At 33.8% G+C, this 25210-nt stretch overlaps 1 protein-coding gene across 4 annotated transcripts in view; it reads right to left on the minus strand.

Annotated features, from left to right (window-relative positions):
• Window positions 1-25210, minus strand: part of FSTL5 (follistatin like 5) — a 783576-nt gene that overhangs the window by 375722 nt on the left and 382644 nt on the right. For all 4 annotated transcript variants that reach the window (XM_055276294.2, XM_055276292.2, XM_055276293.2 and 1 more), the window contains exon 5: window positions 19343-19539. In XM_055276294.2, coding sequence (XP_055132269.1) covers window positions 19343-19539 — 197 coding nt within the window. The remainder of the gene's footprint in view (window positions 1-19342; window positions 19540-25210) is intronic.

Genomic DNA, 25210 nt, shown 5'->3' on the forward strand with positions numbered 1-25210 from the left:
CTTGGTCACAAAAGAGCTATTAAGAAAATGACTGTTTCCAGGAGCTAGATAGAATTAATGCACCGATTGATGATGAAAATCTATCCAAGCGTGAGTGAAGAAAATCATCAAACTTCTTTTCTAGTCTGTGCTCTAATCTATGGACTGCGGCTGCAGCTTTTTGGTACTTTACTGATTTTGACTATTTCTTGTCATATAACAGAGCTTCCCAAGATTTTTCAGACATTTCTATTGTGGTAGCTGCATAGCTGTGTCCATGGTTTTTCATACTCTTTCACATACAAAGGCAGGGATTTATATTGCTTGAAGCCGTGCATCACAGTGGTTTGTTTGTTTGTTTGTTTGTTTTAAAGGTGGTGCAGTATAATCAGAAAACAAAGGCTTCAAAATCAGGTGGCTCTGGGTTCGGGACCTGCCAATGCCATTTAATACCTCAATAATTTCTGGCAAATCATTTACACTTTCCTCAATTGGAAGATGAATGTCAAGATTTACACACACACACACACACCCACACACACACAGAGTCAGGTGTAAGACATAACATACAGCATACACACAAAAGTGATCATTTAACATTAAAAATAGTAATTTTTACATAATGCATTGCTTCTTTAAATAATTCACTGCAGACTTCCAGACATCGGCTTGTGCATGTTATGGTTGCACATTCACAATGAATTATCGTTTCTTTTGGTGGAGCAGAATGTCTTGGACTTTCTTTAGTACAGCAAAGGCAGATTGGTGATGCTACTTTCTAAAGATCCTCAGATGCTTTTGAGCTATTTTTTCACCTTTTTTGGAACACTCCTGTGTTGAACGTTTCATGATGTCTGAGTGTAGATAGGCAGAGCAGATAACTCTGAAAATGGAGCTCAGCATCTGGGTCACTGGAGCCTCCAGCACCCTCTCTAGCCAGCTAAGCAGTGATATGTAATGTTAGCTCATGCAGTGCTAAATAGAACTTTTGCAACTCAGTGAGTTCTTTTTGTGTATGTACCAGTGTTAAAATTATATTGGTTAAGCTGATTGTTTGTTACCTTGAGGAAGAAAAAAGGCAAAATCTTATCTGGTTTAACTGACCCATATAAATAGAAATTGTAGATGGCAAGCCCTAAATTTTTGCACAGTCCAGCTGGATGGATTAACAAAACTACCTAACGCTGAAGCCATCTCTTCTATAAGCCTAATAAAAATATATATATTACCAGTTTTCTATTTAGAAAGCAACAGAGCTCTCAGTCATTCTCCATTTGCTATTGGTTAGATCATAGAAAATGACTTGACTTTTCCTGGGGCTGGGAGAAAGGAGTGTGCGCGATTCTACCACTCTATGCACTAAATATGTACAAGGTTAGCATTGTGGGAATATTTAGGATGCAGTGACACCAGGCTTTGTTCAGACATTTTAATGACTTTTAGTCTCTCACTTATTTTTAAGTAGAGATGAGCACAAAGATGGGGGCAAAGCTTTTGTCATTTTCTGTCTCATGTTTATTTCTGTTTTAATATTTTACAAACTTAATGTATTAGACCAAGATATTGGACTTCTCACTTTATACTTATCACTGGCTCTTGCATAAGACTAGTTTGATCTTGATTTGATCTTGGCCTTGACTTGGTCATGATGATACAACTTAAGCTGGGCAGCCCATTTTAATGCGTGTGACCTTGAGAAGCCAGTCCTGGCTAATAAACTTTTTATTTTTTAAGCCCTTATCATCTATACTGAAGCGTATCCATACATAGGACAAAGTAGATTCATTTTCTTATTCTAAATATTTCAAATATGTGTCTGCTCTTTTATCTCATTTAAGTGGTCAATGAAATACCCCACTTAAAACATGATTTTTAGTAATTATTTCTCTCCTTCATGTGTCCTGAGGGGAAGCTTTGTCACTTTCTGGTGTTTACTAATGAGGGAGGTACTTTCCTACGACTTTTCTTTTCTGTTTTTTCACATCTTTATTGAGGTATGATTGATATAAAAATGGCACATATTTAATGTATAATATTTTATGTGTTTATAGGACATTTCAATCAGCATTGAAAAATTGGTTTAGGTACCGAGAATTTTTGTTTGTTTGTTTTTGTTTGTTTGTTTGTTTTGAGACAGAGTCTTGCTCTGCCGCCCAAGCTAAAGTGCAGTGGCGCATCTCGGCTCACTGCAACCTCCGCCTCCCAGATACCCAGAATGTTTATAGCTTTACAGTCATGAGTATTTGATGGTCAAAAAGAAAGTAAGAAAAACTATACAAGTAGACTTCCTTCCTCAGTAACCACTCCTTGTCACAGGGGATCCAAACTTGTAGGGCTCTGATAGTTCCTTGCACTTCTTTCACTTAGTGTTTTACACTGATTCCAAAAACTCACTGTAGACTTCTCAAAAGGCACATGTTAGTTCTTAACTAGCAATTCATGACACTGCCCGATTCACTAAATATATTTGAATACATCGTATTCAAATATGTTGTGATGATACTTCATTATCTCATGCTATTTGTTATCTCACACCATTTTACCTCTTATAAAATGATATAAGAGGTAATAAGTGGTATAAGAGATAACAAGATACCATCTTATGATCTTGACTGGTCAAAAAGACCAATCATATTTTCACTTGTGACCTCTGATAAAATGGTGAGGATGTTTCTCAAGCCTATAAAAGTTGGTAAACTCCTTAAGGAGTTTGATAGCCTTAAGGCTATCAAAATAAAATATTTTACACTTCTTTTTTCACTGATCAGAGGTCAAGTTATATGAATCTTGGACCCTCCAATGGTTTGATTCAGTGTGAAAAAATAGAAGTATTAGCAGAATGGATGGCATCAGGGGAGTTCAGACACACAGCATGGAATAGGGAGTACATTTCAAACTTCAACGTAATAGAATTGTCAAAGTTGCACAAGGACTGTAACAAATCAGGAATGACTCACTGTCTTGGTACTGTATTCTCTTTTGTTCCAAAATAAACAATAAAAAAACTTGACCGTCCTCAAAATGAAGTATTGTCTTTACTGTTTTTAATCTTCTCCTTCACTCACTAACTCAATCATCTATTCAACAAATCCTTTTAGACTGCCTACTATGTGTCAGGCATTGTCCAAAACTCTGAAAACACAGCCGACAACAAGATAGACAAAAATCTTTCCCATATGAAACTCATATTCTGGTGAAGGGAGAGCAAAGAAATATAGTAGTAAATATATATATATATATATATATATACTTTGCCATAGAATGAAAAGTGATATAAAAATAAAAGTGAGAAGAAAAATGGAATGTGCCAGAAGTGGATGTAAAGTTACTGTCTCCCTAGTATAAAGAGGTATGGGTATTAGATTTCTGGGATTAGGGGATGATTTGGAAGTACAAGATTGTATGCTGACTTTCATGGAAGATATACAAGACATGGGATTGATTTTGATAATGTGAAGGCAAGCCATGACTATGAAGCTATGGGTGTAGGGGAGAGAAGGACAGAAAAGTAGGATCTTCTTGTTCTATGTCCACTTATTTACTCTCTTTGGTGGAGACAGGCAAGAAATAGCAATTGTGAACTCATAGAGTAATGTACCATTCATATGTTTAAGTTATTTGAGTTCTTCTCTATCCTTTGCAAAAATATTTTTCCCAAACTAATCATGATCATGTTGAAGTCATGCTCAGTGCCCAGTGCTCCTCTAATTAAAAGAAAGCCCATTTGAGTCTTATTCAAGTTGAGGAGAGGAAGATATATTGTTTCTTTACTTGGCAAACATGTACATTACTTCAAAGACTAAAGGTAAGAAAATAAGTGTACCCCTTTGGTAAGAAGAATGTACATTTCCAGGTATTAGATGTATGCTTCTCCCATACAGTCAATATAAGTTGGTTCTTGGGCTACTTGGTCTGAACAGCTTCTTGTCTCCCCCCTTTCTTCCTTTCTTCTTTTTCCTTTCTTCCCTCTCTCTTTCCTTTCCCTTATTTTCAACCAATATGTGTCCAAAACTATACTAAGTGCTGGAGGTGAGTTAATAAGAATGTCACAGTCCCTGCTCTCATGGAGTTTTTATTCTAGAGACGATGACTGGAAACGGCAATCTAATTATTAAGTGAGATAATTACATATTATCAGTAGTACTCTAAAAAATAGATCATGTGAAAGGACAGAGTTAATAACTAATATTGCACATTTTATGTGTTTAATTATATATAACAAATGCTATCCTACAAGAGGTGTATTTTTGTTGTTGTTGTTTTTGAGAGGGAATTTCACTCTTGTTGTCCAGGCTGGAATGCAGTGGCATGATCTCGGCTCACTGCAACCTTTGCCCCCTGGGTTCAAGCAATTCTCCTGCCTCAGCCACCTGGGTAGCTGGGACTACAGGCGCCCGCCACCACGCCCAGCTAATTTTTGTATTTTTAGTAGAGACGGGGTTTCACCATGTTGGGCAGGCTGTTCTTGAACTCCTGACTTCAGGTGGTCCACCTGCCTCAGCTTCCCAAAGTGCTGGGATTACAGGTGTGAGTCACTGCATCCGGCCTGGAGATGTATTTTTAAAAAGATTGAATGGAAATGATTACATTTTCTTTTAGGTTTTCTAAAGTGCCTAATATAACATTTTTTAAAAATCAATATGGTGAACTTTAATTCTTTTGAAAGACCAGTTGAAGAGAGATCATTATTTTTATTAAACCACTGGTGGAAAGAAAAGTATTTTATTTTTAAGGTATCCTACATGACTCACAAGGATTTTCTGAACATGAATATCAAGTTTTTAAATGCATCTTGACCATCTAAAGTAAAGATACTACAAATAGTATGTTTAATATTTTAAAGCCTAAATGTTAATACTATAGTTATCTTGTGTGTGTTATGAACAGTACTTAAAAAATAACTGAAACTAGTTACTAACATGTCCAGGTACAATTGAAAGCACTAATTTTGTAATTGTAGCTTTGAGCTGGGCATATAACAACAGTTACAGGCTTTATCTTTCTCTGTTAAGTGATCATTGTTGCTCTTATTATTCTCAAATCTTTAGCTAATGGCAGGGAAATTGCCAACACTACTAAGATCCAACCACTGGCATTGACAATGTCATTCTAAGTCAAACACCTGGTTTCTGCTGCCTTATTTTGTATTACTGATGGAATTATGGGCATTTAAATGCATGAAATAGCTGTCCATTCTGCTCTAAGGGATGATCTGGACAAATATCGTTGAGCTTTACACTCTGTGATGTTAAATAGGATTAATTACCATGGCATTCCCTGGAAATTCTCACTTAATCTCACTCTTCTATCCATACAAGTGCTTATTTACTTGTATTTACTTTGTCCTACTGAAACAGCATTTTATCTGTGAGATAAAATGGCTATTATAAATCTCATAGCAAATAAATATGTTGACTAAATCAGAACCTTTTTACAAATACTTATAACTGTGAAAGACTTTATGAACTCAATGTAAAGATTAACTGTTCATTTCTCCATGTAACGTTTCTAATGATTTTTAAAGAAAAATACCTAATTTGTACAAATGCTGCAAAAACCTATTGGCAGTCCCATCTTGTAAGCTTGAAAATATACACTCTTATTCATGCTCACTTTTAATTTAATTCTGTAAGTATATTCACATATGGCAGTAATTGAGCAAATGGCATTTTAAGTCAAATATGTATAACATAATAATCTAAATCCTGTGAATAAGTAGTTCTTTTCATTACTTTAATAAAGAATTGACATATGTGTATATAAGGGAAGTATTTTATTCTAATATGCTTTTTTTTTTTTTTTTTTAGACAGAGTCTTGCTCTGTCACCCAGGCTAGAGTACTGTGGCACAATCTCGGCTCACTGCAGCCTTGCCTCCTGGGTTCAAGCGATTCTCCTGCCTCAGCCTCCCCAGTCGCTGGGATTACAGGTGGCCGGCACCATGCCCAGCTAATTTTTGTATTTTTAGTAGAGACGAGGTTTCACCATCTTGGCCAGGACGGTCCCGAACTCCTGATGTCGTGATCCACCCACCTCCGCCTCCCAACGTGAGATAGCAGGCGTGAGCCACCGCGCCAGCTCCTAATATGCATTTTTAAGGTAAATCAGTTTATTAAGATGACAGAATCTAAGTGGACAAAAACCTAAATCAATATACTCAATACAGCTGCTTTTATCTAAATTCAGAATCACAAGGGACTGACTTTGCTCACTTAAATTCTATGAGTGTTATTTTATCAAATGGGGAAAGGGCTAAGAAGCAGATTTTTCATGTTGTTAGCACCATTTTACTTCAAGTCCTCTGTTTGCTGCTGACAAACTGAGGCCGCCATTCTACAAAGTGAAGCCTCCGGTGCCTCCCCTCATCTGACACTGTGAACCAAATATGCAGGACCACAATGCCAGAAATAGTTGCCTATGCTCCTCTAAGGAACACTCTGGACAAATGCGTTTGTATTTCATACCGTGGTTTATTTCTGTGACCCAGTGAAATCGATGGTTCCCCATATTGCTCTGCACAGTTTCCAATTTGGCCCCAAACCCATGCTTCTCCAACCTAAACCCATCATTGTGTCCTCGGGAAATCCTGCTCAATCAGAAAACTCCCCTTTTTCCTCAATTATTTATACAAATATATTCTTCACCATACTGACTTTAGAAAAATCTGGCTTCCCCTTAAAATTATTCGTTCAGTAGTTTTAGTGAATTTAATCAGAGGCTAATTTTTCTCATATCTGTTTCAGTGTAAGAAAGGTGTAGATAACTGCTGTATAGGCACTCCTGGATTATCTGTGTTTCCCAAGCAAGTCATTTTCCAGATAGATAATTAGAAATATACAGATATAAAAGATAGATGGATATATAGATACAGATAGATAGATGATAGATGATAGAAAGATAGATAGATAGATAGATATAGATAGATAGATAGATGATAGATAGATAGTTAGATCTCACTCCATTGAATCTCAGGCCATTTGGTTACATGACTCTCCTGTCCTCCCCCTAAAGTTTAGCTCCTGTTTCTCAGTATTTCTGCCTACCCATAGTCTTTCAATATTCCCAGTGACTTAAATAACAATGTGAATAAACCACCCAGAAGAGCTCTACGCTCCTTTTCATAAGAAATTATCACTAACCTTCTTTCTTGCAGTGACTTTTTTTCTACATGTCGGCCTGTCAGAAAGAATATGCCCATAACTTAGGTTATCTCATTCGGAATTTTGCTTTCAAGAATTGCACACCCAGGTCTGTTTTAGTCATAATGAATGTTCTAAAAACCACAAATGTGTTGTGTGGCTGAGTGGCTCAAGACAGTAGACGTACTTACAATACTTATGGGAGAGACTAAGATGCCTTGGTCAAGTTTGTGACGTTCTTTCAAGAAAGAAATTTCTTTACACATTTGTTGAGGCTTTTCAGGGATTTATTCTCTGAGACATATATCATAAAATTAAGTCAATTTAGACCGTAGCTTTTCAATCACAATTTTCACTTAAGCAAGCTTTATTGAAACTCAGATTTTACAACAGCCCCAAAGAGAATGCTGAATTCTTACTGTTGGAGAAGATAGTTTAAGAGAAGGAATACAAAGATCTAGATAACAAAGATGAACCTCAGACACCTGTTTATATTTTAAAGGGAAAAGCTAAGGTAGAGATTTCACACCTTATGCAAATGGAATAGCAAGTACTTTTGGTTCTTCTTTTAGTACCAGAATCAGTTTCTGGCAGATGAAATACGACGATTCAGAGTTCCACATCCTCATTCTGAATAGGATTCAGACAATATAGCACAGATTTATTCAACAATAACAAAAAAGAGAGCCACTCAGAATTAAAGAATCAAATTATCATCTATGCATTTTCAATAAAGAGAAAATAAGCAATGAAAAACAAAGACACACCAACAAAAAAAAAAATCTGTGTGTGTAAAACTTTAACTTTTTCAGATGGTAATTAAGGCACATATATGAGAGAGAACAGTTCTGTGCTATTCCTGCAAGAAACACATTTGATAAGTACCCCATCCTATCTTATCATGTAAGTCTGTATTTTTTGGAGAGGTAGAAATCCTCAAGAGAGGGCTAAAAGTGGGTGCGATACATACTTGAGGAAATAGAAAAATATGAGGATTTTATCTGGCTCTGAAGATGTAAAATATATGGCACAAGACAGAGACCAGGAATTGCCACTAGCCTCTAGAACTGCAGATATCTGTGCCCCTGAGGGAAGTCTATGATAGATATTGCTTTTAATCTTGATATTGTTATCAACTCTACCTTCCTTAAAAATGAATGGCAACTTACAGAATATATACCTTGCCATTCGTTTTCAAGGAAGGTAGATGTTGGTAACTGTGAAATGTGATATATTGGTTATACAAATTTAGGAGGAGGATCTAAAATACAATCACATTGTTTTGCATAATAAGGAATTTAGAGCCCCAGGAAAAGCACAGAAATTCCAGTTGAAAGACAGACTTATCCATTATATCTAGGGTGTAAGGAATGCAAGGCTCTCATATTCCATACAGAATACAAGGAAATAAAACATAAAGGAAGTACTCAATCTAAACTGTATTTCAATGTGTGATTTGTGTAATATGTAATGTAAACCCACCCTCTATCTCTCTTATACATTTTCAATCAAATATTCGTACCATTTTGCAAATGGATTTTTTTTTCAGTGCTCAAAGGGATGTACAAAAGAAACAACAGTGCCTACATCATAAGAGTGGAAAAACTTTAAACAACCTAATAAAGCATCTTAAAGAACTTAATGAATCTCAAAGAAAAGTAAAAGCCAACCAAACCCAAAGTCAATAGAATTAAAAAAATAAAAATTAGAACAGAAATAAATGAAATTGAAGACAGAAAACGATACAAAAGATAAGCAAAATGAAAAGTTGGTCTTTTAAAAAGATAAATAAAATTGACAAATAGCCAGATTAAGGTAAAAGGAAAGAAAACCAAAATAAATAAAATCAGAGATGAAAAACTAGACATTAAAACTGATACTACAGAAATTCAAAGGATCATTAGATGCTCCTATGAGTAACTATATGCCAATAAATTGGAAAACCTAGAAGAAATGGATAACTTTCTAGACACATATAACCTACCAGTATTGAACCAGGAAGAAATCCAATATCTGAACAGGCTAATAACAAGTAATGAGATTGAAGCTGTAATAAAAATTCCTCCAGCAAAAATAAGACTGGGACCCAAGCTTCTCTGCTGGATTTTACTAAACATTTAAAGAACTAATACTAATCTTACTCAAACTATTCTGAAAATTAGAGGAGGAAGAAAAACTTTCAAACTCATTCCATGAGACCAGTATTACCCTAATTCCAAAACCAGAAAATGGTATATCAAAAAAGGAAAACTATAGACCAATATTCCTGATAAACACTGATGCAAAAATCCTCAGTGAAATACTGGCACACTGAATTCAACAATAACTTCAAAAGATCATTCATCATGATCAAGTGGGATTTATCCCAGTGATGGAAAAATGGTTCAACTTACTCAAATAAAGCAATGTGATACATTATATCAACAGAAAGAAGAGCAAAAAACATATAATCATGTCAATTTGATGCTGAAAAAGCATTTGATAATATTCAACACCCTTCATGATAAAAAGCTTAAAAAAACTGGGGATAGAAGAAATATACAACAAATCCACAGTTAGCATCATACTGAATGGAGAAAAACTGAAAGCCTTTCCTCTAAGATCTAGAATATGACAAGGATGCTCACTTTCAACACTGCTTTTCAAAATAGTTCTGGAAGTCCTAGCTAGAGCAATCAGAAAAGAGAAAGAAATAAAATTTGGAAAGAAAGAAGTCAAATTACCGTTGTTTGCAGGTGATATAATCTTATATTTGAAAAAAAAAACTAAAGACTCCACCCAAAAAAACTATTCACAATAGCCAAGATTTGGAAGCAACATAAGTGTTTATCAACAGATGAATGGATAAAGAAAATGTGGCCTGTATACATGATGGAGTAGCATTCAGCCATAAAAAAAGAATGAAATCCTGTCATTTGCAACAACATGGATGGAACTGGAGATCATTATGTTACATGAAATAAGCCAGGCACAGAAAGACAAACTTCATATATTCTTACTTATTTGTGGGAGCTACAAATGGAAACAACTGAACTTACAGCGATAGAGCATAGAATGATGATTACCAGAGGCTGGGAAGGATAGTGGGTGTAGGTTGGTGGGAAGTGGAGATGGTCAATGTGTAATGAATAAGATATAGTATTTTATAGCACAACAGAGTGACTATAGACAATGCTAATATTGTACATTTTCCACAACTAGAAGAGTTTAATTGAATTGTTTGTAGCAAAAAGGATAGATGCTTGAGGTGATGGATACCCCATTTTCCATGATGTGATTACTGTATATTGCATCCCTATATCAAAGTGTCTCACGTAACCCTTATGTATATATACCTACTATGTACCCACAAAAATTAAAAATTAATAAATAAAAAGAAGCGACAGAATCTTGATTATAGTCGTGCATATCTGAGGACTTACAGATGTTTAAGTGTTTAAATTGCAAAACATAATTAATGAAAATGTATTGTTTCTTTCATCACATATGTATGTCCTCTTGTTCAAGACAATGTTTTCATTATTTTTAAAACTTAATTTTATGGGCAAGAATAAAAACTGCATGAATTTAAGTATATAACACTTCAATATATGTAGACATATTGTAATGTAATATTTATTAGCATCTTAAAACACAATATATAATATTTATTTTAAGTTCAGTTCAATTTAACATTTCATCTATAAAGGCATAGACACTATGTTATCTGGGGGGATACAGCCCAATATTACAGTGGTCGCAGAATGTCAATGTTTAGTTGTCTCTAGGAGAGAATTCTTAGGATTAGGAACACTCATGCTAGTTATATGAGATGGGTAGATAAGCTCCTTAAATGAGATGAGCAAAACGAATATCATGCTATCGTTTATTTTTCTAATTTCTTGAAATAAGAAAAAGTATTCCTCTTCTATGGCAGGACAATTATCTTATTATAAAAATCAATGTTAAAGTTTTTACTAGCATAAAGTTGTGCACATAGATTTCTGGGTTATAATGGCTGCTTACAGTATTTGTTTTGTTCTTTTGCACTATCCAACTGTAAGCATTACAAAATATTTATCAATCACTCATCCACTATTTCAAGAATATGCCTTCCCTTTATCTCTATTATAATCTACATATTCACAAATGATATGAAAGTATAACTAACAAGTACATCATGCTTTCTATGTGCTAGCAATGTTTCCAATAAGCTTTCATGTTCTAAATAATAACAGTGTCACATGAAATTTACGTACTGGGTACTATTATCATTGCCAGTTTATATATAGAGAAACTAAGACACAGAAGCTTTAAGTAAATAGCCATCCTACTTGAAAAGTAGTAGAGATGTGATTTGAACCCAGACTTTATAATGAAAGTTCTTAACCACTATGCTATGATCATCACAAAGATAACTTTTTAAAAAATCCTAGGATTTCATCAGTTTAGGGCCACTACTCCTTTGCTACTTGAAACATTATCTTTTGGTCTTGAAAATGAAATGTATATTCCATCTTAATCTTTGTTGATGTCTCTTCTTCAGTGATAACCTGTTTTAACTCTTCCATATGTTTGATTGATAATAAGTGTTTTAAAATCAATATTGTCAACTTCATAAAACACAGTTCTAGTAAAAGTTTAAAATTTCACCTGGGCACTGTGGCTTACGCCTGTGATCCTAGCACTTTGCGAGTTTAAAATTTCACTTTGATATACATTTGCATTTTATGTTAGATATTCTCCAAACACAAAAATAGGTCTCAGACTGAAAGACTAACTGTGCAACTATGGACAATTCTGTTAAGTTAGAATGATGAAGAGGTGGATTGAATGAGATCTATTTCTATAACTGGTCAGTTCATTTTAGCAGACCTTTTTGCTATGACAACCTGCTAGCTGAGATTCTAAAGAGCCTACCTCTTTTATCTACTGATTTTTTATGTCTTTTTTTTCTCAAATAGACAGGCCTCTAGGTTCTAATTTACTTGAAAATCTTGAAGAGAAACTCAAGAATATATCTTCATTATGTGAACTAACTATAGAATGTGTGCAGCCAGCTTTCCTGCTGCATTTATAAAACCCAGGGACAGATTATATTCTTTAACTTTTACTTATGACTGGCTGTAACTTAGAGTTATATATTACATTCTTTGCTAAGAATAGTTTGTAAATTATTAACAGACACTGTTAAGATCCTTTCTCTTTTTATTCTAATTTAAATTATTTTTAAATTCAATATTAAAGGGTATGCAAAATGATAAAGAGGAAGTCAAACTGTCACTGTTTGCTGATAATATGACTGTATACCTACAAAACTCTTAATGACTCATCCAAAAAGCTCCTAGAACTGATAAATGAATTCGGCAAAATTTCAGGATACAAAATTAATGTACACAAATCAGTAGCTCTACTATACACCACCAGCAAACAAGCTGAGAATCAAATCAAGAACTCAACGCCTTTTACGATAGCTACAAAAAATAAAATACTTAGGAATATACCTAACCAAGGAGGTGAAAGACCTCTACAAGGAAAACTACAAATCACTACTGAAAAACATCATAGAAGACAAAAGCAAATGGAAACACATCTCATGCTCATGGATAGGTAATATCAATTTTGTGAAAATGACCATACTTCCAAAAAGCAATCTATAAATCCAATGCAATTCCCATTAAAATACCTCCATCATTCCTCACAGAACTGGAAAAAACAATCCAAAAATTCATATGGAACCAAAAAAGAGCCTGCATAGCCAAAGCAAGGCTAAGCAAAAAGAACAAATCTGGAGGAATCACACTACCTGATCTCATACTATACTATAAGGCCATAGTCACAAAACCAGCATTTTATACTAGCATGGTACTGGTATAAAAATAGGCACAAAGACCAATGAAACAGAATAGAGAACTCAGAAATAAAGCCAAATACTTACAGCCAATGATCTTTGACAAAGCAAACAAAAACATAAAGTGAGGGAAGCACACTCTATTCAACAGACGGTGCTGGGATAATTGGCAAGCCACATGGAGAAGAATAAAACTGGATCCTCATGTCGCACCCATACAGAAATCAACTCAAGGTGGATCAAGGACATAAATCAAAGTCCCGTAACCATAAAAATTCTAGAAGATAACATCAGAAAAACTCTTCTAGACATTGGCTTAGGCAAAGACTTCATGACAAAGAACCCAAAAGCAAATGCAAGGAAAACAAAGATAAATAGATGAGACTTAATTAAACTAAAAAAAGCCCCTGTACAGCAAAAGAAACAATCAGTAGAGTAAACAGACAACCCACAGAGTAGGAGAAAATCTTTGCAATCTATATATCTGACAAATGACTAATATCCAGAATCTGCAAGGAACTCAAACAAGTCAGCCAGAAAAAAACAAAAAATTTTATCAAAAAGTGGGCTAAGGACATTAATAGACAATTCTCAGACGAAGATATACAAATGGCCAACAAACATGAAAAAATGCTCAGCATCACTAATGGTCAGGGAAATGCAAATCAAAACGACCATGTGATACCACCTTACTCCTGCAAAAATGGCCATAATCTAAACATTAAAAAAAAAGTTGATGTGGGTGTGGTGAAAGGGAATACTTGTGCACCGCTGGTGGGAAATGTAAACTAGTACAACCACAATGGAAAATGGTGTGGAGATTCCTTAAAGAACTAAAAATAGAACTACCATCTGATCTAGCAATCCCACTACTGGGTATCTACCAAGAAGAAAAAAAGTCATTATATGAAAAATATACTTGCACTCATATGTTTATAGTAGCACAATTGTCAATTGCAAAACTATGGAATAAGCCCAAACGTCCATCAATCAATGAGTGGGTAAAGAAATTGTGATATGGCCGGGTGTGGTGGCTCACTCATGTAATCCCAGCACTTTGGGAGGCTGAGACAGGCAGATCACGAGGTCAGGAGATCGAGACCATCCTGGCTAACATGGTGAAACCCCATCTGTACTAAAAATACAAAAAAATTAGCCAGGCGTGGTGGTGGGTGCCTGTAGTCCCAGCTACTTGGGAGGCTGAGGCAGGAGAATGGCGTGAACCCAGGAGGCGGAGCTTTCAGTGAGCCAAGATCGTGCCACTGCACTCCAGCCTGGGCAACAGAGTGAGACTCCGTCTCAAAAAAAAAAAAAAGAAAAAGAAATTGTGATATATATACACACACACACATATGTATTACATATATATATATATATATATATATATAAATTGTGATATATATTACTCAGCCATAAAAAGGAATAAAATAACGGTATTCATAGAGACCTGGATGGAATTGGAGGCCATTATTCTAACTGAAGTAACTCCTCACAAATGGAAAACCAAACATTATGTGTTCTCACTCATAAGTGGGGAGCTAGGTTATGAGGATGCAAAGGCATACGAATGATACAATGGACTTTGGAGACTCAGGGGTAAGGGTGGGGGGTGTCAAGAGATAAAAAAAACCACACATTGGGTTCAGTGTACACTACTTGCGTGATGGGTGCACCAAAATCTCAAAAATCACCACTAAATAACATACTCATGTAACCAAACACCATCTGGTCCCACAAAACCTATTGAAATAAAAAATGCAATATTAAATTATGATATATGTTTCCAAGTTTGTAAATAAAGTATGTATTAATGTTTATAATATCTAACACATGGTTTTTTTAAAGCACCTGCAACATAAAAACACACCAGTCAAAAAATATTTCTGCTATAAATATCCGAAAAGTTTTTATGTGTTTCACAAGGTGTCTATTAAAGCCTTCTGCTCTTTCCATAATTCTTACTGATGGATGAGATACTGACATTTCTCTTATATACTGCTATAAGAATAAGTGATTTGTGTGGTGTGGGATAGATGCAGAAGAATGTCACTAAAAGTCCTATGAACCTTGAAAGAAAAATAAAGGAATACTATGAGCACCTTTATGCCACAAATTTAATATTCTAGATAAAATGGATCAATTTATTGAAAGACACATTTTTTCCAAAATTCATATAAGAAGAAACAGATAATCAGAATAGACTTATGTCTCTTAAAGAAATTGAATCACTGGTTAATAACTTTCCAAAACCGAAAGCACCAGGCACAGATGGGATTATAGGTGAATTTTATCAAACATTTATGAAATATTTAGTATCAATTTTCTACAATCTCTTTCAGAAGATACAAGCAGAGGGAATACTTCCTAACTTATTCTATAAAGCCACCATTACACTAATTTCAAAAACAGACAAAAAGATTACAAGAGCAGTAAACTTCAGACCAACATCTCTCATCAACATAGATGCAAAAATTCTCACTAAATATTAGCAAATTGAATCTAACAATGTATAAAAATAATTTTACACCATGAGCAAGTGGTATTTCTCCTGAGTTGCAAGGTTGTTTCAGCATTTAAAAATCAATTAGTGAACCCATCAGATCAACAGCCTAAAGTAGAAAAATCCCATGATCATATCAACGAATGCTGAATAAACTCTTGACAAAATTCAACAACCAATCATGACAAAAACTCTCAGTAAACTGGGAGTAGAAGGGAATTTCCTCATTTTGATAAAGAATATGTATATCTACAAAAAACCTTTAGCTAACCTCATAATTAATAGTGAGAAGCTTGAAACTTTTACAAAAATCAGGAATATGACAAGGGTAACCCCCTAACCACTCCTCTTCAACATTGTACTAAAGTCTTGGCTAATGTCGTAAGATGAAGCAAGAAAAGAAAAGGAAGACAGATTATCAAGGAAGAACTAAAATTGCTTTGCTCACAAATGATATGATTGTCTACGTAGAACATATAAATTAACTGACAAAAATCCTTCTGGAGCTAATATGCAATTATAGCATGTTTGCAGTATAAAATGTTAATATACAAAGTCAATTGCTTTTCTGTGTACCATAAATGAACGTGGAATTTGAAATTAAAATCACAATACCATTAACATTAGTACCCCCCAAAATGTGATAGGAATACACCTAATAACACATGTATATTATCTACATGAGGAAAACTACAAAACTGTGATGGATGCAATCAAAGAACTAAACAATTGGAGAGAAATTCCATGTTCATGGATAGGTAGGCTAAATATTGTCATGATGTCAGTTCTTCACAACTTTACAGATTCAATGCAACTTCAATTAAAATCTCAGCAAGTTATTTTGTGGATCTCAACATACTGATAATAAAGTTTATATGGAGGCACAAAAGAAACAGAATGGCCAATACAATATTAAAGAAAAACATAGTTGAAGGATGAACACTCCCTGACTTTAAGACTTACTATAAGGCTACAGTAATCAAGACCCTTTCCTACTGGTGAAATAATAAACAAACAGATGAATAGGACAAAATAGGAAGCCTAGAAATAGAAATAGAACCCCATGAACTCAGTCAACTGATCTTTGACAAAAGCACAAAGGCAATAAAATAAAGCAAAGACAGTTATTTTGACAAATGGTGATGGAACAATTGGATATTCACATGTAAAAATAAATAAATATAGACATACACCTTGAATCCTTCACAAAAAATAATTTAAAATGCATCATGGGTCTAATTTCAAAATGCAAAACTATAAAACTCCTAGAATATAACGTAAGAGAAAACCTAGGTTACTTTGTGTGTGGCAATAACTTTTTAGAGAAAATAGCAAGTGCACGAACTTGATAACATGAACATAATTGATAAGCTGGACTTCATTTACATTTTAATAACCTTCTGCTGCATAAAAGATAATATCAAACGAACAAGAAGAGAAGTTACAGACTGGGAGAAAATATTTGCAAAGCCACGTCTAATAAAGGACTATATCTGGAATATACAGAGAACTTTTAAAGTGTAATAATAATAATAACCCAATTAATAAATAAGTCAAGGACCTTAACAGATACCTCATCAAAGAAGATACATAGATGGAAAATAAGCATATGAAAAGATGTTCTACATCATCTCATCAGGTAAATGAGAATTAAAACAGCAATGAGATATCATTACACATCTAATAGAATGGCCGAAATCCAGAACACTGACAACATCAATGCTGATGAGGATGTGGAGTAACAGGAACTCTCTCATCCACTGCTGGTGGGAGTGCAAAATGGTATTTCCACATCAGAAGACATTTTGGTGGTTTCCTCCCAAGCTAAACATACTCTTACCATATGACTAAATAGTCATGGTCCTTGGTATTTATCCCAAGGAGTTAAAAGCTTATCTCTACACAAAAATCTGCATATGGACATTTACAAAAACCTTACTCATAATTGCCAAAACTTAGAAGTAATCCGGATGGCCCTCTGTAGGTGAATGGGATGTATGCAGAAGGAAGTCAGTAAACGTAACCTTCCCAGACTGTTACTTTCATCTACTTCTTGGTTGGCGAAAACATAAATGAGATGATGGCGATATTTTCTGCTCTCACAACAACATAACTTTCACATGAATTGAAAGGACACTTTTCAGACATAATGCAAGTCAAATTAGAGATAGCTGAGGAAACAAAACCAAGCTTTGTAGTTGAATTGAGTCTCCCAAAGGGTTTTTAAAGTCCTTAGCCCCAGTACCTCAGAATTTGATCTTATTTGGAAATTGAATCGTTGCGGACGTAACTAGATAATTTAAGATGAGGTCCTAATGGATTAGGGTGAACCCTTAATCCAATGATACTGATGTTCTTATAAAAAGAGGCAAGACTAGGTAAAGATAAACACACAGGGGGGACAACATGTGACTATAGAAGCAGATTGGTGTGATTTTCCTGCAACACCACAAATGCAAGGGAAGGCTTAGGGCCACCTGAAGCTGAAAGAAGCAAGAAAGGACCCTTCTCTCACCCCCACCTCCAAGTTCAGAGGAAGCATGGCCCTGTCAACACCACAATTCTGAACTTCCAACTTCCAGGATTGAGAGAATAAATTTCTGTTGTTTTAGCCACACAGTTTGTGGTATTTTCTTATGGGAGCCCTAGGAATCTAATACAAACTTGAACATGGCAGAAGCTTGAAACATGTATGAGTAAAGTGCTGTTCACTGCCATTCTCCAGTGACTAGTCATCTTTCCTTTGGATTTAGATGTCCAAATCCAGACCAGATCGACTTGATCTGATGTCTTTTTTAAAATCCAATCGGTGGCTATAGTGGTGCAGATATGTTAATAAAAACTAAAATAACAAAAACAACAAAATAATTGATAAAAATTAAAAGTATAAAAAGTAAAAAAAACCCTCAAAATAACAATATATATGTTAGGTACACATAGATGAAAGTGCTTAAATTAGAAATTTATTTTAATTTAATTAACTAGTTATTCTTATTACTATAAAGTATAAATTTTATTCTTAAAAAATAAATCATGAGGTGTATGACATCATAGATATCCTAATAAAAATATCTTCCAATTTTACTCTGAATTCCTTAAATTCCAATGCCTAGGATTTGGTAACTACAAAATAAATGTGAGGCTGCATTAGAAAAGATAATAAAAATGATGTGAATTTTAATTAGTTTGAATGATGATACCTATAATCAATTTGCTTACAATGTTACTTTGAGATAAAGTTTTTAAATTAAGTTACACTATTGCAAAGCTTAGAAATACTTGTTTATGTTGGTGTGCTGCACCCATTAACTGCTCATTTACATTAGGTATGTCTCCTAATGCTATCCCTCCCCACTCCCCCCACCCCACAACAGGCCCCGGTGTGTGATGTTCCCCTTCCTGTGTCCAAGTGTTCTCATTGTTCAATTCCCACCTATGAGTGAGAACATGTGGTGTTTGGTTTTTTATCCTTGTGATAGTTTGCTGAGAATGATGGTTTCCAGCTTCATCCATGTCCCTACAAAGGACATGAACTCATTACTTTTTATGGCTGCTTAGTATTCCATGGTGTATATGTATTGCACGATCTCCAGAATACATTAGGAAAGAGGTTATAAATTCTACAAGACCTTGTAATTCCTTTAGGTATTTAAGATATAGATATCTATCAGAAGTAGATATCTGTTTTTAAACTGTCAAACACCATATAAATGTTACTTCAAATTAATATTGCTGATGATGTAGTCAAATTTGCTACAAAAATGCTGTTATTCATATATTTTTCAATAATATGGATCAAATATACATTTTTTCATCATAGAGTAAATTCAGAAAATGTAAATATATTGTGCATGCTATATTTCAGTAAGTTTGTTAATATAGTCACTAATCATACCTGAGTTAGTTCATTAATATCTACAAGTCCATTACTGTCTGTATCAAAATATTTAAACATTTGATCCACCAATAGCTTCTTCCGAGATATGTCGTCGCCATTAGGATTTTCATTTTCTTGCATAATATATTTTTGATTTTGTAAATCTAATAGCATATTTTTCATCTTGCTGTATTCAGTAGTCTTGCACTTATCTCCTGTAACAAAAGAACTAGTTATTTTCAAAGCAATATTATTGAAAAGAAATAGTTTATCTAATTAATGTTTAGAAGCTATTTTATGAATAACATACTATGTACATAATTTTTACTTTTCTAGTGTTGTGTGATTTACAACTTGTACAAGAAAAATGAAATGGGCTATTTCCACAGTAGGATAGAAAACTTTTATCTCTATCAAATCTGATAACGATATATTTCTATGTGGTTTATGAGGAAGGCATAGATGCTATGACAGACATAGAAAAACATGATAGCTCCAGCTGGAAATTTATTTCAACGTTCAAATTTATTGTCTTAGTTTTTATCCTTACTCTATATTCTGTATTGATAGTTTTATAGGTGCAGAAAATGAGGTACAAGGAGGTGAAATCAATTGCTGAAGGCAAAGGATTAGATTGTGCTGGATTTTGTATATAAATATATAATTTATATACATATATTATATATTTAATGATATATAATTATTAAATATATTGATAAGTAATTAATAACATTAATATTTATTAATTATTAATATACAATATATTATACATAATATGATATGTATACTAATATAATAATCTATAATAATATAAAATCATATATAAATATATATATTTCAGTACAAAATCCAGCACAATCTAATCCTTTGCTTTCAGCAATTGATTTCACCTCCTTGTACCTCGTTTTCTGCACCTATAAAGCTATCAATACAGAAATATAGAGTAAGGATAAAAACTAAGACTATATATATGATTCCAAAAAATGATACCACATTTTAAATCTGAAATGTGCTTTAGACATTTGGATTTGCACTGATGACATTTACACATATATATTTACATTTATATTATTATTTAAAAAAATTTTTAGTTGTTACAAATAAATAATGTTACAAATACATTATGTACATAAATATGTACTTAATGGCTGTACATATTTATGGGTTACATATGGTATTTTGAGACAAGCATACAATGTGCAATGATTAAAATCAGGGTAATTGGGATATGAATCACCTCAAACATTTATGATTTCTTTAGGTTAGCGTCTTTCCAAACCCAATTTTTAATTATTTTGAAATATGCAGTAAATTATTGTTAACTACAATTCGCCTGTTTTGTTACCAAACATTAGATCTTATTCCTTCTAACTGTATTATGTACCCAACCAACTAACCCATCTTTATTCTCCTGCCATCACCCCCGCCACTATCTTTCCCAACCTCTGGTAACCATCACTTTACTCTACAGCCATGACTTCAATTATTTTTTTCAGCTTCCACATATGAGTGAAAACATGTGATATTTGTCTTTCTATGCCTGGTTTATTTCACTTAACATAATATCCACCAGTTCCAGCATGTTGTTGCAAATATCAGAATTTCATTCATTTTTATGACTGAATAATATTTCATTGTGTGTATATACCACATTTTCCTTATCCATTTATCGGGTGATGAACACTTAGGTTGATTCCATATCTTGACTGTTGTGACTAGTGTTGTGATAAACATGAGTGCAGATATCTCTTTGATATTCTAATCTCCTATCTTTTGGCTATATATCCAGCAGTGGGATTGCCTGTACACTGCTGGTGGGAATGTAAATTAGTACAAACACTATGAAGAACAGTATGAAGCATCTCAAAAAACTAAAAATAAATGTATTTTCTTAATTTTGACTTCTTAATAACACTAAGATCATACTAGTATTCTTCTAATAGTGTTTTCTTACTGTTCTGATATTCATTCATCTCTTTTTTTAGGGCCCCTGGTATATAATGTGATATATATTTGCACTTTTTAAGTATTAAGTTTGCCTCTCCACAGCTAAATCATAAGCTTACTGCAGCAAGACCACATTACAGATATTTAGTACCTGCCATGTAATAACCAGCACAATACTGGGAACATCACAGTTCGTGAAAATAATTTCTTGGATTACTGTCTCTCAAAAGTAAATAACGGCCAGGTGCAGTGACTCAGGTCTGTAATCCCAGCACTTTGGGAGGCTGAGGTGGGGGAATCACCTGAGGTCAGGAGTTCGAGGCCAGCCTGGCCAACCTGGTGAAACCCCGTGTTTACTAAAAATAAAAAAATTGGCCGGGCGTGGTGGCACGTGCCTCTAATCCCAGCTACTCAGGAGGCTGAGGCAGGAGAATCACTGCAACCCCGGAGGTGGAGGTTGCAGTCAGCCAAGATTGCACCACTGCACTGCAGCCTGGATGACAGAGTGAGACTCTATCAAAAAAAAAAAAAAAAAAAAAGAAAAAATTCTCTAATATTTTCACATAATTATTTTATGTGAAGGAAAATAATTTTATTTACAATGGCCTCATGATGAGGTCCTTATAAATGGCATATTGAAATGGCATGTATATTGCTTATAGCAAATGTGATATGAAATATATTATACAAAAATGCAGTGCATAAATAATTTGAAAATTAAATAATAGGTTTTATATTAGTTGAGATTTTTTATAACATATTTTTAGGAAAAAAATCCTCACTTTATGATAAATTTTGACAATTAGGCTTAAGAGCATCTACAATTTTAAAAGAAAATGTGTAAAGATATTTAAATATGTGTCTGAGAAGCATGGGGCTGCAAAACAATATTTGAATCTCATTCTCTTTTGAGACAAAATGGAAAACAATCTCTTCCAAAGAGATGATAGACTGTCTTTATTTTTCAAAGACAGTGAAATTACTATTGTTCAGCACTTTGGTTTTCAGCAATCCTGTCAACAAGTTCTTTTTCACAACAAAATGTAAACTTTGTGCTGCAGATTAAGTCAATTTTGTATCATTCTGTTCTCACTGAAGAATAATAATGAGAATATGTTTTCATAACAGCGAGAAACTCATTGACAAACCAGAGAAGTCATCAAATCCGTAGCCATTGCTAGCAATTTTGGTATCGGGGAAAGCAGCACAAAGGGAGCCTTCAAATAGCAAATGTGTGTTTATCTGTGTGCACAGGTGTGCTTCAGGAAGGAGAGAAATGTGTGATGAAAAAAATACTGAAAAGGATTATACACCATTCCAATAGCCTTTCCTTGGATTTCTGTACATGACCCTGGGTCTGTATTGCCTTCATTTCTATCAAATGCCAGTGGATGCCATATGGAATTGGGGGCTGACCTTAGACCAATGGCAGTGAGGAGATCTGAATGTTGGCGAGAGATGGAGGGGAAATAGGAGTTAAACACTGAAAACCTTTAACTAATATTTAAAACTGGGGAGAGGGATAGAGTTTGGGTTGCCCACTCTAATTTTGATCTAATATAATCAGTGCGATCATCATAACACTCTCATTAATGCTTTCATTCCCCAAATTGTTGTAAATTTCTTCTCCAGTCCGGAAATTGGGGTAGTTGCTGGAAATCCAAATAAAATAACCATAAAAACATTGCAGTTAAGGCATTCATATTCTATAAATATGTACGATATGTATGCAATTATATAAATTTTTGTGAATTTATTAGTTTAAAAATTTCTGTCATATAGAATTTTTAGTTATAAATATGTGTATGTTATTAATAGATAACATGTAAAGAAGGCTTCCCATGTGTCAGAAACTTTACATATATTAAACCATTTTATACATATTGAATCTTCCCAACCACCCAAAAAGACAATCAATATGATTACTACCATTTTGCAGATGAGGAACTAAGGCACAGAGATGTGAAATAACTTGTTCAAGGTTACAGAACTAGGAAGGGCAGAATTATTTTTACATATGTGCGGTATCTCCCTTTTATCCACTAACTTTATTTCTCTCATTTTCTGAACTGAGTTTTTCTTTTTAACTATTTTATTTAATAGTTAAAATTAAATATTTCATGAATTCTGTAATTTGTCCAAGGATTATTTGTAAAGTTATATATATATATATATATAATAAACCCTAAGCAATATCACTGTTTATATCACAGAAAGTGAAAGAACACACACACACATACATACACAAATGTAGTATCTAAGAGGTAACAGGTAAACTATTAGAATGTATTGAACAGAAAGCCAAAGGGAGAGAACTTTTCAAGAAACAGAGTGTGATGAAATGTAAAACATTTGAGAGTAAAAGTAAGGTAAACAAAATATGTCCATTGGAGTCCTTCAACTGGAGGTAATTAGTAACTTTAAAGAAAAATGCTAGTGACTAAATGGTGCAAATTTTACATTGCAATTGGTTGTATAGGGTAATACGTATTTAATATTTATTTCTAATTTAAATATTAAATACGTATTACCCTTTTAATAATTATCACTAGGAAAGAAAAACAACTAGCACGGTTAATACAGAAGAAGAGACATTTAGAAATTGTGCCCCCTCCCCAAGTCCAAAAATAGCACCAAGCAGGAAGGAAATAAGTATTTGTTTGCTATATGGTTACTTTGATAGAATCAGTTTCTCAAGTTAATTGGCAGGCAGTGTGAGATTGGCATAGCTAAAGAAAAGAAACAATTTCCTGGATTCACTTCCTGCTCTGGGAGACGAGTGCGAAATCTCCTCTGCTGTTCCTGTTCTAGACACAAAGAATATACTAGTGAACATGAAAAAAATCCTTATTTACTGGTAACTGTACATTATCTTCCTTCCCATGGATGCAGTGTCACTAGGGCTGTGCTGACCTTTGACTCAGAGTCATTCTAAGGGCAGGGAAAATCCATTTGGCCTTGTGGGGCCTGCAAGGATGCAGAATCACTGACATCCAAATGCCTGCATCTGTATAGCTGGCAGTGCCTCTCCAAGTCACACAGAACTGAGGACAATGACACCTTACACATCTGAAAGTACAGCCATCAGTTTTGAGTACATGATAAGTGCTAAAAATTATAGATTATATTAATTATACTTGGTATAATATGTTTTTGTAAAGGCTGCAATTTGTTCTTATCTCTTTGAAATTACACTTTTATCCTTTCTTCCTATCCTCCAGTAAAAAGTACCAGTTCCCTTCAACACAAAAGATTCAATCAAAAGCATAAAGGAAACCATGTTTTATCTTTTTGACATTTATTGTTAGAATTTGATTAGTTTGATTCCAATATAAGCTGAAATCTTAGAAACTCAAAGAATAAAAATGTTTTTATTTAGAATAAATTCTATTTATATATTATAATGTATGTAAAAACTGTTTTTCCTCAAACTATTCTATAATTGCTAATAAAACACAAATATTTTAGACAAATATTGTGTATTTAAAGCATAAAAAAGATGTCAAAACTTCAGTTGATGTATTTAGTATGCATGTATGAATCAAATTCAATGTAGAAAGCTATCATATTTATATTAATTATAAGTAGTGAAACTATGTATATGAAGGAACCAAAATTATCTTCGTTAAAGATAGCCTGAACATAATTTAAGAAAAAACAAAAAAACTTTTAACCTAAACTGTAATATCTACCTAAATTGCAAAAAGATTAAAAGTGTCAATCGTATTGTGTTTTCTGAACTTTACTTAAGTGTACTACAGGTATATATAATAATGTAAGCTTACTATATTTCAGGTACTAGTCTAGTTCTAGAGATTCACTAGTGTAAATACACTTACACACACCACAATTAGAACATAGTACATTTAAAGAGCCATGATTATCATAAACACAGGGGCATTTTTTAAAAGACTTTGGTTTTTAGTGTTTTAGGCTTAC

This window comes from Symphalangus syndactylus, chromosome 4, assembly GCF_028878055.3.
Source record: "Symphalangus syndactylus isolate Jambi chromosome 4, NHGRI_mSymSyn1-v2.1_pri, whole genome shotgun sequence".
Classification (NCBI taxonomy): domain Eukaryota; kingdom Metazoa; phylum Chordata; class Mammalia; order Primates; family Hylobatidae; genus Symphalangus; species Symphalangus syndactylus.